The following is a 15,617-nucleotide window of genomic DNA, read 5'->3' as shown; positions in this document are numbered from 1 at the left end:
AGCCTGGCTTCGTGAGGGACGTGGGTGCAGGCTTGGGGGTGGGATGGGGAGACGTACTTGATAACATGTTTTTATTTGCATAAATGAAATGCTTATTTCTGAGCAAAAATTTTCATTTTTGATTTATAGAGATTTACTTAAGAACTAGAACTAGTGACAGAAAGAGGCACCCACTTGAATAGTTTATATTTTATTAGAACACAGTTTGCAGTCCTGATTCTGAATTTTAACATTCTTCAAGCATTCAAGTCCAGTGAAAATTTTATCTGCTTTGCCACATGGAAATTCTTTCCAGGATGGTGATTTAATTTTCATGTTAATCTTTAAAAACGTTTGTAAACCTATAGCATTAGTTTCAAAATTTTCATGTCTGAGTGCTCTTCGTAGGGAAACAGCTTCTGGTCGTGATGAGGCACTGCTTCCCATGGGATCCCAGCCCGGCCTGGAAATACAACATGTGTCTCAGGATGGTGGGGTCTGGGAACATGACACCACCTATACAATGTGGGGCTGCAGGACAGGCTGGGGGGTATATACAAACCACAGACTTCTGGGCCCCATCCAGACACCTAGAATCAGCCTTCAGGGATAGGACCAAGAATTGAGTTTTTAAATGTTGCATGGCAGCCACATTTGCCGCCCCTGCCTTCTGGGCCATGCCTTCCCTAGAAGGTCACAGACTGGTCTGGGTTTCCTGACCACTCAGCCTGGTGCCTATTAGCAGAGGCTAGAGATGCGCCAGAAGGGCTCACATCTTTCTCTTAAGCACAGATGTCTGAAGAGCCCTTGGCAAGGATCATTTTGTTATCAGTTTTTTATGAATGAAAATAATTATAAAAATGAAATATTAAAAGTACACAAGTGTCACGGTTCTTGGGTTCATGAGTTCAAGTGCCACACCGGGCCTAGAGCTTATTTGAAAAAAAATAATACGTGTGTGTGTATGTGTGTCTATAATCCTGCCACCAAAGTATAACAACTGTTAATTGGTGTATGTTCTTTCAGATTTTTCCCTGTATACATACGAACATGGAGATGATGATTTTTAAAAATAGAAATGGACTTGGGGGGCGCCTGGGTGGCTCAGTGGGTTAAAGCCTCTGCCTTCAGTTCAGGTCATGATCCCAGGGTCCTGGGATCGAGTCCCGCATCTTGCTCTCTGCTCAGCAGGGAGACTGCTTCCCTTCCTCTCTCTCTGCCTGCCTCTCTGCCTACTTGTGATTTCTGTCTGTCAAATAAATAAAATCTTAAAAAAAAAAAAAGAAATGGACTTGGGCACCTGGGTCGCTCAGTTGGTTGTGTCCCTCTCTTGATTTCAGCTCAGGTCATGCTCTCAGGGTTGTGAGACCAAGCTGCACGTTGAGCTCTCCACTGGGCATGGAGCCTGCTTAAGATTCTCCCTCTCAAAAACAAAAACAAAAAAACAAAAGAAAAAAAAAAGGGTTCTCCTTCCTCTCTCTTAAAAAAAATGGGCTTATATATATATGGTGTTTGGTACTTTGCTTTCTTCACTTAAACTATAGTATAGAGATCTTTCATATAGTATCTGAAGGAGGACTTCATTCTTTTTCAAAGCTACACGGCACTCTGTCCATGGGACGCGGGCACATGTGGGGGGTGTTTTCCTGTAGAGGCAGCTGTTGTGGGGCTGTGCTGGGGAGGGGCGGGTTGGGGCACCCGTGGTATCGCACCGCAGCCAGGCTGTGTGAGGAAAGCCCCGGTTGGGCCTGGCACGTGACAGGGATTGCAGGACAGTGGCTGGTGGTTGTGCGGTGGGAGTGGAGGGCGGGAGTCGGCTGCCTGGCCCCACTCTGGAGCTCAGGCAGTCACTAGCCCCCGTGCGCCCCAGAGTTTCCATGGGTGAGGCTGGAGGATGATGGCATACCGCTGGTGCTGGGGGGCTGACATTCAGGTCCGAGGACAGTGCCTGGCCGCAACAGGGCCAGTTTGGGGTGTAAACGGCAGAGGCCCCCCTCCTCCAGAGTCCTTCCTGCTTTTCTTCCATTTACTGGGTACTTAATACAGTGATGGCAGCAGCTACCATGTTCCCAAGATCCCCGATGCCAGGCCCTGTGTCACCTCCCAGGCAGATGTTGCTACCACACAGATGAAGACAGGGAGGTGAGTGGTGGCCCAGGTTCACCAGGCACGGTTCCAGAGCCTGCACCGCACTGCTGTGTGGCCAGAACTCATCTACCCTGACACCCACTGGCATTCACCATCCTCTCTTCTCCGTTCCACAGACCAGGAAATGGGCCTGAAGACCCTTGAAACCTCTAAACACATAGTAGGACTGCTGGTCTGACCTCTAGGACTGCTGCCTAAACTGCCTCTTCCCCTTTAGAGCAGAGCTCCCCGGCCCTGCTTCCTCTGCTGACCAGGCCTCCTCCACCGAGCGCCCAGGGGTGGGGTAGTGGGTCGATGGCCCGGCCTGTCTGTTTGTTTTCCGGGCCCCATTCTTTTACTCTGCTGTTTCTGCCTCGCTGGAGTCCTGTGTGGGGACCCAGGCGGCTTCTTAGAGACAGCAGCCCCTCCCAGGGCCCAGGGCTCACCCAGCTCGCTCGTGAACAGCTGGCAGGTCTCTGGGTTGCGGATGGTGAAGGCAATGTAGGCCTCAGGAGCCTGCTGGTTCTTCAGGCAAGCAGAGAGCCTCTGTAGGACTCTGACCAGGGAGAGGACAGTTTCTGGGCAATACAGCACATCTGTAATGAAAAACCTCAGGTTACTGAAAGGGGCTCACTCTAGGATTCAGGAGCCAGAAAAGAGGGTGCCTGGCTGTGCTGACATCAGCAGCAGGGCTGGGGCCTGGAAACCAGCAGCTTTATTAGAATCATGACACTGGACCAAAGATGACATCGTTAAAAAGGAAAACCCTTCGGAGAGAAAAAAAGCTGCTGAAAAACCCTGCATGAAATGGAAAATATCCAGGACTCACTGGTGTTCCTTTAAAAAAAAATCAGTTCTTTGTTTATGGTCTATTTAGAAGTTGCTTAATGAAATACCCCCCAAGCAGCTCTCTGTCTCAGACTTCTTGTTTGCAGGGGCCTGCTGTTTTGTTGGCTGCACTGGGGGGCGGGGGTAAACTCACTCCCTGTCGGCACCCTTACTTGGGAAGGTGCTGCTCAGGCTCTGTGTTCTGACCACTGTGGGCCTGGATGTCTCAGGGCTGTAGGGCAGGATCAGAGCCACAGCACCGTCAGCTGGACTGGGGACTGGGTGAATTCAGCGGAGGACAAGGGGGCTGTTGGCCAAACACCCCTTGTGTCAAGGACCCTGTCCTACTCCTGAAGTGGCTGGGCCCTACCTTCCCCCTCTCATCCCCTCAGAGATGAGATGTGGGGCTTGTCTCTGAAAGACATGGGGGCCTGATCTGGGACAGAGACGTGCAGGCAGAGCCCTTGGGGTCAGATATGCAAATATAAGGCAACAGAGCTGTGTAGAGATAGAAGCAAGCGCTTACCAGGGTGGGGCACTCAGAGCTCGTTCCCTGACTCTGAAACCACTGTGGTTTGACCCTAGGTCTGCCCCAGGGCTGGGTGTCTGTGACATGTATAGGAATCAGACATGGTCCTGGGAGAATCACGCTTGTCCCTTGCAGCCCTGAAAAGATAGGGCTGCTCTGGCCATTTCATTCAGATTCTAGGGAGGGACATAAAAATCTCTCTGCTCAGCTGCAGCCTGGCTAATAGGTCAGATGGCTTTGGTGCCCTGGGGCCTGTGCATTCCATCTCAGGCTTTGCTGAGAAAAACTGGGTTCATTTATCTGAAGGAACCATTTTAACAGGAGTACATGTGGCCACTGTGTCAAGTGGGAGGACTGTGGCTTTAGGGCATCCAAGAGCCATGCCCTGTAGTTTGATGTCTCCCTGAAGGCCCACAGTGGCACTTGTACAAGTCTCATCATTTCTCTGCCTGGCAGGGTACACTGTCCCCTTCCCAGAGCTGAGAGCTGGGTAGAGCCGCTCCAGTTGCCGCGGGGCAGGAAGCAGTACCTGCTGCTATGATTACGTCTGGCTGGAAGGCAGCGAGCTCGGGAGCCGTCACAACGTCCCAGTCCAAATGGGCCACCGTCACCCTCGGGCTCTCTGAGTTGTAGGCATTATGTCCTGGGTGCCTTGCAGGGTCAGTGGTATCTGGTTCCAATGAGAGGCCATTGAGAAGGATGTTTCCTCGGAGCTGCTCAAGGACACAGGTGTGACAGTCGCTGAAGATGTACGTGCTGGGACAGCATGTCTTGCAAATGGCGAGGCCCGTGAGGCCAGCTCCACTGCCGAGCTCTAAGACAATCCTGGGTGGGAGAAGGGGGCCTGTGTCTGAGACTGTGTTGAGAAAACTGGCCTTCCTGCCCTGCCCTGCACCCCGAGGTCACCTGTGAGCAAAGGCAGCTGGGTTCTCTATGGCCCATTCTGCAAGGTAGAGTGCGGCGTCCCACGTGACCAGGCCGGTGGTGCCATGGGAAATGATGGCTGTGCTCTCAGAGAGTGTGACTGAGTCTCCGGAAGGCTGGGCCGAGACAGGGAAAGGATTAATCCAGCTATCGGGAGACAAGGAGCTGATTTTAAAAAGAAAAACATCACAAAAGGTGCATGGCTAGATAAGACTGTGGAACATTCTGCCACAGAATACTACACAGCAGTGGAAAGGAACAGGTTATCACTGTACATGCCACCTGCGTGGGTCTCGCGGACGTTAATGTGCACAAAGAAAGCCAGTCTCAGAACGCCACACATTGTGGGATTCCATCCATCTCACCTTCTCAGAATGACAGGACTGTGGAGAGGGAGAACAGATCAGTGGCTGCCAGGGTGGGGTTGGTGGGGACTGGGGACAGGGGAGGCCCAAAGGAGCTCTTTGTGGTGACAGTAGGTCGGTATCTTGATAGTAGTGCTGCCCACACGGACCTGCATGTGTGGTAAATGAGGTACACCTACACATGATGGTGTGTACGTCAGGGTCCCGGGAGTGAAGCCGTATAAGTTAGGGCCCGTGTTTCCAACGGGGGAATCTGGGGAAAGGGCACCTCTCTGTACCGTTTTTGCAATGTCTATGAATCTTTAATTAACAACAACAACAACAAAAAGTCACAACTCTCTGGCATCATGAGCTACATGTGAAAAGTCTTAGTGTGTGGGGCCTTCCTCAATTCAAACCGCCATCTGGGGCTTGGGAATTCTCCAGCCCTTGAACTTTTCTGTCACCTTCAAAGCAAGTGCTTCCTGGAACATGCAGTCCTGAAATGTGTTCTCCAAAGTGGGGCATCTGAGCGTGGCACTTCCGACACACAGTCACCTGGGGCGGTTTCTGGCTATCTCTGAGCTCACAAACTCGTATAGGAGACTCTGGTCTCTGGAGTACCATGAGCAGTTATTTGTTCATTCATCCATCCGTGCATTTTTCCTGAGCATCTGTTATGGTGCTAGGGATTCACATGTGACAAGATGAAGTCATTCCCTGTTCTTAGGGAACTTCCATGCCAATGGGGGTTAAAACCATAATAAACAAAGTAATTTCTCAGGTTTCAGTGCTATGAAGAAGACAAAAAGGACTACATGATAACAGAGATTGGGGGAGGGGTCTATTTCAGATAGATTGGTCAGAAACAGCCTCTTTGAGGATGTGTCATGTGACCTGGGATGTGAGTATAAAGGAGAAGTGAGGCATGTGAGATTCTAGGAGGAGAGCATTCCAGACAGAGGAGGTGCAAAGGCCCTGAGGCAGCATTTCAGCTGGCGAGTTCAAGGAAGGCAAAGAAGCCAGGGGTCTGGAGCAGAGGGAGAGCAGGAGGAACTAGATGAGGAGGAAGGCTGCAGCAGGGCATGCAGGGCTTGGCAGGCCATGTGAGAAACTAGGATTTGAGTCTGAGTATGAAGGGCAGCTGCTGGCAGGCTCTGGGTGGTCGAGTGACATGCTCTGATTTACCCCTTAAATCAAGGGGAACACTCTGAGGGTTCTGGGAGTGTGGTTCTGAGTCTTCCTGAATCCCCACATACAAACAGAGTAGTGAGATATAGACAACATTCAACAAAATTAGGTGAAGCCAAAATATCAACAAGTGGGGGCAAACCACCAACAGACATAAGACACGTGTGTGTGTGTGTGTGAGCAATGGGGCGCACAACAGGCCTGAGGACCGAAGCCCAGTAGCCAAGTGCTCACTGGAAATGCAGGTGCCAGCTGTGAACCACAGCCCACGGAGAAGAGAACTTGCTGCTCTAGTCATCGGGGTATGAGGGACTGGGGGCGAGGCCTAATGGCAACTACAAACACTGAGAAATGTGTGAGAAGAACAGAAAACACTTCAGACACCAAGGTACATGAGAAGAAGACGAGAAAGAAAACAAAACATAAAAACAGATCGGTCCATTAGAGAAATGGAAGGTGAAAGTAATGAAATTTTAAACATCGAAAAGAAATTAAGAAAGAGATCATCAGGGGCTGAATGTGCCCTCCTCACAAACTCCTCACAAACTCCTATGTTAAAGTCCTAATTCCCAGCACTTTGGGACTGGTACCTTATTTGGAGACAGGGTCTTTTCAGAGAGGATTCTCTCTCTGAAGTTAAGATGAGGTCATTAGGTGAGCCCTAACCCAAAAAGACTGGTGTCCCTGTAAGAAGATACTAGCACACAGAAGGCATAGAGGGAAGACGGTGAGAAGATGGCCGTCGGCAGGCTGAGGAGAGAGGCTGGCAGTACATCCTTCCTCATGGCCCACGGCCCTCAGAGGAACCAACCCCGCCAATAACTTGATCTTGGACTTCTGGCCTCCTGAACGGTGAGACGATACATTTCTGTTGCTTAAGATACCCATTTTTAGGTACTTTGTCACGAAAATGAAAGCAAAGAACACATACTAAAATTTTTAATTCCAGAAAACATTCCTAAAAAAAAACAAAAGATAAACACTGAAGGAGTGCACAACGCATCCAAGATCATGGAGCAGAACAACCAACCTCAAGATATAGTCTACTAAAATTCTGGACTTTAAAGGGAAAAGTCCTTTGGCCATTTAAGAGTGAAGGGCATGGGGCATACACAGGAAAGAATATTAGGTTATTACCAGGTTATTACCACAGCAACACTTCATACCAAGGACGATGGAGGAACATATTTAAGAAACTTAAGAAGAGAGAAAAGAGCACATTTTGAGCTTCACTAAGGACACAGTTTGCAATGGGCTGTATTCTTTCTGGGTATGGTAAGAAACCAATTCACTGTGTTGGCAAAGAAAGAATCAAGTCCGTATCCTGCCTCTCCTCTATGGGCTCTATCAGTGGGTGACCAAACAGTGGCTAAAGGGAGACACCTCGTAAAACTTCTCTACCAATGAATGAAAACAAAGTGACCGGGGGCGCCTGGGTGGCTCAGTGGTTTAAGCCGCTGCCTTCGGCTCAGGTCATGATCTCAGGGTCCTGGGATCGAGTCCCATATCCTCGGGCTCTCCGCTCGGCAGGGAGCCTGCTTCCCTCTCACTCTCTCTGCCTGCCTCTCTGCCTACTTGTGATCTCTCTCTGTCAAATAAATAAATAAAATCTTAAAAAAAAAAAAAGAAAAGAAAACAAAGTGACGGAATTAGAAAACCACCCTTTCATATTCTCCAATGAATTAAAGAATAAGCTTTGAGCATTCATAACTGCTATCATAACGGATACGATGTGTGTCTCCTAGAGCCCCATGTTGTGTTCTTGCCAAAGGGGTCAAGCAGATGTAAGTCTGACAGGGCCTCCGAAACCAGCCAATTAGTGGGAAACAGTGGACGAAAGAACCAGCCGAACAGCACCTCGCACAGGTGAGTAAATCCAGCCTGTGGAAAGCAAAACAGACACTGCCAGGGTAGAAACAGCTGGAGGGGGACCTGCCCCTGAAGGGAGACTTCAAACTAGACCGAGCTGATGGGCAAGAGTAAAGACTGGTGTCCAGAGGTGCACGTGAGTGGGAGGAAACCACAGAGTGACTGCTCCAAAGGCGCTGGTGGTCACTTTGCAGCGACGGAGGGCTTGCGGGCTGGCTGCCAAAGTTCTGTCCCTTGACTAGAGTAGTGGTCACCATGGTGGCTGCCTTGCAACAATTCGGTAAGCTGTACATTTATTTTATGTGGTTTCCTACATCTGTGTTTTATTTTATAATAAAAGGCCCAAAACAAAACCCAAGACCCCTCTAACTGTTGTGTGCAGAACGGACTTCTGTGGGCCAAGAAGGTGGAACACCAGTCCAAGGGCTGCGGTATTTGCCAGGCCAGCGAGGATGGTGCCGGTGGGCAGCGGAGAGAGACTGCTCTCCTGTGACACCATCAAGTGTTTACTGAGGACTGAGCACCAGGTCTCTACTATTCAATTATGTAATTCAATAATTCAACTTAACCCCCAGCCACCCCATAAAATAGGTACTATTGTGTACTGAAATGCTTGGTTTGCTGATGGGGAAAACAAGGCTCAGGGTGCTTAACTGACCTCCTCTAAGACCTCAGAGCTGACAGGTCAGGATCTGCACCCACTTGACGCTGATTGGAGTCTGAACTTCGACTCCGTGTGCAGCAGTGGATGTGTGGACCATGCGGGAGGGAGCCCGTCTCCTACCAGCAGATAGCTCCGGTGGGCCTGGGTGGGCTCCTCGGCCGTCAGGACCTCTGCCAGCGCCTCGTACAGCTCGTCCAAAGGCTCCGTGTGGACAGCCTCGTGCTGGGGGTAGGCAGAGCAAGAGCTTCAGGCAAGAGGTTAAGCTGACCCTCATGAATCAAACAAAGGTTCCATGAGTTTGCTTTTTTGTTGTTTTTGTTCTCTGACTGGATTTTTACCAAATTTGGATGGGAGGTTTGGGATGGATTAACTTAACACAAGCCACCTGGCATGTGAAAAGTTCATGGGGTGGGGGAGCTGGACGGAATCTCAGGTATGGAGAGGGTGAGGGTGAGGTGTAGTCTAGGGCAGCAGAGGCGGGACTGCATGAGATACTATGTGACGGGGACAGAGAGCTCTGCCCTTCCATCCTAATGTTGTGGATGGATCAAACAACTGGTGCTTTTTTTTTTTTTTTTAAAGATTTTATTTATTTATTTGACAGAGAGAGATCACAAGTAGGCAGAGAGGCAAGCAGAGAGAGTGAGAGGGAAGCAGGCTCCCTGCTGAGCAGAGAGCCTGATGCGGGACTTGATCCCAGGACCCTGAGATCATGACCTGAGCCGAAGGCAGTGGCCTAAACCACTGAGCCACCCAGGCGCCCCACAACTGGTGCTTTTAAGTGAGCCTGGGCAAAAGCCACAAAGACGGGCACTCTACGTGGTGTGGCTGGCTTCATCAACGGGCAAGCCTCTGTCGTGCACCTCACAGGGGCAGCAGCGGGACGGCCATGCTTCGGGTGGTTCTGGGGAGACCTGCGGGCCACAACTAGATGCGCATGTTGGCAAGAATCAGGTGGAGAGGCAACGGAGAAGCCAGGATTGTTTCATGTGCTAAGCTTGGGTGAGACATGGCCCATGCATTCAGTGGCTGAAGATAGCAGGTCTGATGCTGATCACTAAGGAATCACCTCTCCGAGGTCCAGTCTAACGTGAAACCCAGCAGCTTTGGGCTCATTTTACATCCTGTAGGGGCGCCTGGGTGGCTCAGCTGTTAAGGGTCTGCCTTCGGCTTAGGTCATGATCCCAGAGTCCTGGGATGGCGTCCCACATCGGGCTCCCTCCTTGGTGGGGAGCCTGCTTCTCCCTCTCCTACTCCCCCGCTTATGTTCCCTTTTTCTCTGTGTCTCTCTCTGTCAAATAAATAAAACAAACAAACAAACAAATAAATAAATAAATAATTATAAAATACATCCTGTATCAGTCAGGAAAAGAGCCCACATCAGGTAGTTCATTGGGGAGAAGAGGGTATTGCAAGACCTAAAACACCCAATAGAGGGCAGTGTGGCAACCCAGATCTCGGCAACAGCAGGAATAGGTCAAGAACCTGTGGGCTGGCAGCCTCGGGGAGAAAGGAGTGGGGAGCTGGGACCACAGAGGAAATGAAGCTGCTGCTGGAGACCTCTTGAAGCAGAGGCAGAGATACCCTGGCCTCTCTTCCTCCTGCCCCCCAAAGCCTCTGACAGGTAAACCCAGCTAGGAACAGTTACACAGGGAGCCCCTCTGACATACTGGGATTTGCAGAGCAGGCAAAGGGCATGAGTTCCAACAGGCAGAGCCAGGCAGAGTCCACTTCTGGAGAGTCAGCCAAGTCCCAGGTGCTGTCTGGCTACCAGACAGTGCCCATCACTGACCTTTCTGATGAGCTCCGAGAGAAAGCACCGGGCATACTTCACTGACGGCGGATGCTTCACACACAGAGGATGCTTCACAGTCTGTGACAAAGGACACAACGTGAGTTGCTAGACAGACCCCGTTGTAAGTCTCCCACGAGCTTCAAGTGAATACAGGGCAACCCCCATTACTCAAGCCCTCAGAAAAGATGTGTACAGACACAAGGGTCTGGGTTCAGGTGACCCTCATGAATCTGAAACAGTAAGTCTTCACATACAATTCCCTTTCCAAAAAAATGTCTCCACTACAGTGGTGTAGGCTGACAGAACATTCTGGGCAGAACATGGAGCACATGGACCTAAGCAAACACCCTGCTACAGACCGTTATGTTTGTGTCCCCCCCAGTTCATAGTTTGAAGTCTAAATCCCAATGTGATGGTATTAGAAGGCAGGGCCTTCGGGAGAGATTAAGTCATGAAGGTGAGGCTCCCATGAATGGGATTAATGCCCTTATCAGAGATCCCAGAGAGTTCCCTTGGCCCTTCCACAGTGAGGACTCAGCTGTCTATGAATGAAGAAGTGGGTTCCCCACCAGACACCAAGTCTTCGGGCACCTTGATTTTGGCCTTCCCAGTCTCTAGAACCATGAGAAACAAACTGCTCTTGTTTACAAGTCACCCAGTCAGTGGTGTTCTCTTACAGCAGCTTGAATGGTCTGTGCCACCCCTGCCAGCACAGGCAGCGTGAATTAGTTTTTAGTGGGGACGATTGTGGGACTGTCCGGCTCTGTGGAAAAGGTGAGAGCCCAAACAGCGGGAACAGGCAGACAGGGCACCTGCTCTCCTGGAGCTAACATGGCAGGCTGCGGATGAGTGCTATGATGGCTGGGACAGAGGAAGATGGGGACTCTGCCTGGGGTGTGGTAGAGGGGAAGGGGGCTCTCAGGGAGGACACTTCAGCTGATGTCTAGAGAAGCAAAGAGTGCGAGGAACGAGTTCCAGGCAGAGGGGATAGTTTGTGGAGGCTCTGAGGCAGGCATGACCTGGCATTTTGGGAAGGAGGGCAGAGCAACAGGGGCAGGGAGAGTAAGGCCAGGTCACGTGGAGACACATGATTTTACTCATGGGCAACAAAATACTCACACGACCCTTCAGGGGCTTTCTGGTTGGCTGGTGTTAGGTTTTAGCCTCAGGGTGAAAATCAAGAGTGGGCTGCCCCACAAGGACCTCAGAATCTCTGAGTTGACAGTCCTGAACGACGGGGTTGCTCTCAAGCCTCCCCTAGCCATGGCAACATCTTCCCCACACGGTGGTTGGACAATCTTGGTTCACCCTCCACACAGGAATTCTTAACCCAGGCTTCTTGGATGGGTTTGGTGGTTGGAGGAGTGTCTCTCCCTCCCAGGAATTGTACATAAAATGGTCCTATTTTTTATGGGGGTGAGATTAGAACAGGAGAGTCCATAGCTTTGGGTTTTCAGAAGGGTTCATGATCCTTAAGAGAGTTCATAGCCAGGGGCGCCTGGGTGGCTCAGTTGGTTGAGCGACTGCCTTCGGCTTGGGTCATGATCCGGGAGTCCTGGGATCGAGTCCTGCATTGGGCTCCCTGCTCCATGGGGAGTCTGCTCCCTCTGACCTTCTCTCCTCTCATGCTCTGTCTCACTGTCTCTCTCTCAAATAAATAAATAAAATCTTAAAAAAAATAGAGAGTTCATAGCCAGAACGCAGTGTGATCTCGCCTTGATCCACATGGCTAGGGTCAGGGTGAGGCAAGGCCAGCAGAGCGGCGGTCTTACCTGTACCCTCGCCCAGAGGTACCTCAGAATCCAAACCCTACCTCGGAAAAGCAGAGCATAGCTACATCTAGAAGAGACGTGAGTGGGCAAGACTTGCCTCCTTATGTTTTCCTTAAATGTAAATGCAAAGAAGAAAGTCTGAGCAGCTACCAATGCTAGAAGATCTTCCCAGAGCTGTCATCTTGGTTTTCATTGTGGATGATTTCTAAAACAACTCCCAAATTCCCCCCTCTCATGCAGATTTTCATATATTCTAATGTCTTCATCTAGGAAAACAACAGAGCCAGAGCTGCCTGAGGCGCCGCCGCCGAAATGCAGTGTCTTTCTTTTGAAAGGATACAAGTGCGTCCACTGTGTTTCTGTCACGTCTTCATGGGCAAGTCAGGAGGCTGGTGATTCTGAGTCTTACCTTTTGCAAAATATTCAGCAGCAGCTCAGGACCTGATGAGTCCCTTAATTTCTCTTCTAGGCTCTATTCAGAGAGAGAGTGGAGGGGAAAGAGAGAAATCTCAAGGGCATTTTCACAGGAACATTAAACATGCAATAGGACATGTTAGCAAAGTGCTAAGTGATCTTTCCCCAGGGACCTGGGGCCAGTTGGAAGTGAAAGCCACAGACTGGCTGAAAGCCTGAACTTGAGAAGTCCTGGGTTACACCTGGATGAGTCAAAGAAAAAACATCAGAAGACAGACTCTTTGGGTCTGCATTAGCCCTGGCCGCTTAGGCTCTCTTAGGTCACAGAGCCGCTCCGTGGATGACATGGCCAACCGGGACTTACAGGAGGAGCAATGACATTGATACCTGATGGGCTCACCTTGGACTTGACATCTGAGTTACAATGGCCAGTTTATGCTATCCTCTCTGACAGGGAATTCCAGCCCAGCAGTGCGGTCATGTTCTAGAAGCAGACAGACTGTTCCTGGCTGGTATGTGACATCAGGCAAATCACTTCCTTTCTCCAGAGTGAGTTAGGCTCTAAAAGGCCTATACGCCTGGCCCTTGCCCCTCTCTGACTTTGTCTGCCACCAGCCCTGGCCTCCTTGCCATTCTTCAAGTGCAGCAGCCTGTTCTCACCGGCAGCACCTTCCCACAGCGGGCTGCTTTTACTGTTCAGGTTCTGGCTCAAATGGCACCTCTTGGGAGAGGCCTTCCTGACTCCCCCTACTTTGATGATACATTTCCCTGTCTTATTGACTTTACAGCCACTGTCATCTCCTGGTGTCTTCTTGCTTTTTCATTTACTTGTTTATTCTTTGGCTCTCCCATCCAAGCAGGGCCTCATCTGTAATATGAGGTTCAGCATCTGTAATATGCTGGTTCTTGGTGCCTGGCTCACGGAAGGCATTCAGTAAATATTTGGTGGTGGAATAAAAATATTAGCTAACACCGACCTCACCAAGACCTGGGCATTGACTCAGGTGCTTCAATTTCCTGTAATTCTGACACCAACACCATCATTGTATCTCCCACTTAATAAGAAAACTAAGGTATGGGTGCCTGGGTGGCTCAGTGGGTTAAGCTGCTGCCTTCGGCTCAGGTCATGATCTCAGGGTCCTGGGATCGAGTCCCGCATCGGGCTCTCTGCTCAGCAGGGAGCCTGCTTTCCTCTCTCTCTCTCTCTGCCTGCCTCTCCATCTACTTGTGATCTCTGTCAAATAGATAAATAAAATCTTTAAAAAAAAAACAAAAAACAAAAAAAACCCCCAAAAAACTAAGGTATAGGAGAGATGCAGTCACTTGCCCAAGGTCACACAGCTTGTATGAGGTTTGGGCCGGATTCAAAACAGGCAGGCTGGAACCCAGGCCTGAGCTCCCCACTACTGCACTCTGGTTCTTTACTAATCAAGCAATCTTTCTGGTCAAATGTGAGTGGTAGTAATAGTACCCACTGAATGACTGCTGTGGGCCAGTCTAAGTAAGCATTTATCATGGGCCTGATTCAGAGTAAGCTCTCATTTCCTGTGAATAATTATAGTTGATAATGAATTCGGACCCACAGATGCTGTAATGAAGGTTCATTTTGGGTTAAAAAAATGAACATACTCCTTTCAAATCTGAAAGATCTCTCAGAATGCTAAATGGGTTAGGTCAATGAGACACAAATGACTAACCATCACCCCTTGAGATGGGGCAGACTTGGGGGAGGAATATGTACCCAATCTGAGTCATCCCAGTGAGCTCATCGCACATGAATTATGAAGGAGGCAGTATCATTAGAGCCCCTGCATTGGCAGAAGGAAGCTGTTGCCATGGTCATTTCCATGTGCAAGAAGGGCAGGTCTCCAGAGCAGGGGAGGTGAGACTTCTTCCGTCTCTCTTCTGGCCTGTTTTGAAACACCCCCCACCCCCCTTCCATCACAAGCATAAGAGCCTCAAACTGCCTCTGCGAGGGTTTTGTCCATTGCTGATGGTACAGATGAGAACACGGAGTCCTGGCAAGGGCGGGAGGTGTGGCGTCTGTGACTGGGTCATGGCGCTCATTACAACGGGTCTCCCGGTATCCTGAGGACGGTGACTGTTTAAATGGGCAGCAGCCATGGCTAGAATAACAACTGGCTAAACAAAAAAAAGGAATGAAATTTATCGTGAATCGTCCGACCTAACCCCAGAGTGACACAGGGAGGTGGGAGGAAACCCCGCACTTCCTGAATTCGTGGACTCTGTGCAAAGGCAGTCAAGGGCGGGAAAGGCCAGGGAAGAGGGAGTAGAAGGCAGAGTGCAGGCTGGGCCCCCCAAACTCGCGCAGGTGTGTCTCCTGCTGCCCACCGCCAGCCCGCGCCCCCCGGCGGACCCTGGGGGACAAGAACCGGACGCGCGGCCGGGTCCAGAGAGGGAGCCGAGAACATCACGTGGCGGGGGGAACGGGTCCGGCGCCGGAGCCCGCCCAGACCTCACCCCTCCATGGCCGCCCCTCGCCCTCCTTCCGCGCGCCCCACCGCCCACCTGCCAGGGGAAGGAGCGCAGTGTGCGCGCTGCCAGGAAGCGGCGCTCGAAACTCGGCAGCAGCCGCGCGGCCTCAGCGCTCTCCTCCGGCGCCATGGCGGGGCGGGGCGGGTCCGCGGCGTTGCCCGGGAGACAGGACGGCAGAGGGGCGGGACTGAGGCGTTGCGCGTGGGCCGGGGGCGGGGCCAGTTGCCGCCGGGAGTATGGGCGGTGCGGAGGCGGGGCCAGGGTTGGCTCGGGGCGGGGCCTGAGGCTTGAGGGGAGGAGTCAGGGCTTTGGCGCCAAGAGAGGGCAGGCGGGAGGCGACGGCTCTCAGGTAGCTTCCAGTCAGGGGAAGGGCAAGGTAGCATTCTCGCTGTTGCCGCGCCTTCACGAGGGTCTTTTCGGCTGAGTGGACGACGCGTAGCCCTCTCCCAGTTGCGCTCCTGCGAGCGAAGGAGCCTGACGGCCCACACGTTCCAAGGCTGCCTCCTCAGGCCCGTGGTTGGTGGTCTCAGGCCTTCCCCGCCCCTTCAAGACGAGGCGCGGGTTTGCCGCTCCGGGTGGGTAGGTGGCGCGGCTAATGGGCGAGGGAACGTAGGTTCTCAGACCTGACCCACCAGGGCGCCGCAAGGTGAGTGGAGGGCTGTGAGGTGCGCCCCTCTGCCAGAAT

General features: G+C 51.3%; 1 protein-coding gene across 1 annotated transcript; it reads right to left on the bottom strand.

Annotated features, from left to right (window-relative positions):
- Positions 1-23: 23 nt before the first annotated feature.
- Positions 24-15,185, bottom strand: EEF2KMT (eukaryotic elongation factor 2 lysine methyltransferase). The gene is made up of 8 exons (XM_045993198.1): positions 14,966-15,185; positions 12,432-12,494; positions 10,248-10,328; positions 8,576-8,677; positions 4,370-4,503; positions 3,993-4,288; positions 2,553-2,702; positions 24-442 (listed from the first exon to the last, which is right to left on the bottom strand). Exons 1-8 carry the CDS (start codon positions 15,059-15,061, stop codon positions 342-344), a joined length of 1,023 nt encoding a protein of 340 aa, XP_045849154.1. The 5' UTR covers positions 15,062-15,185; the 3' UTR covers positions 24-341.
- Between the last annotated feature and the right edge of the window lie 432 nt (positions 15,186-15,617).

Source organism: Meles meles, chromosome 21 (genome assembly GCF_922984935.1).
Source record: "Meles meles chromosome 21, mMelMel3.1 paternal haplotype, whole genome shotgun sequence".
In the NCBI taxonomy this organism is placed as follows: domain Eukaryota; kingdom Metazoa; phylum Chordata; class Mammalia; order Carnivora; family Mustelidae; genus Meles; species Meles meles.
This window is presented reverse-complemented; position numbering and strand designations above follow the sequence as displayed.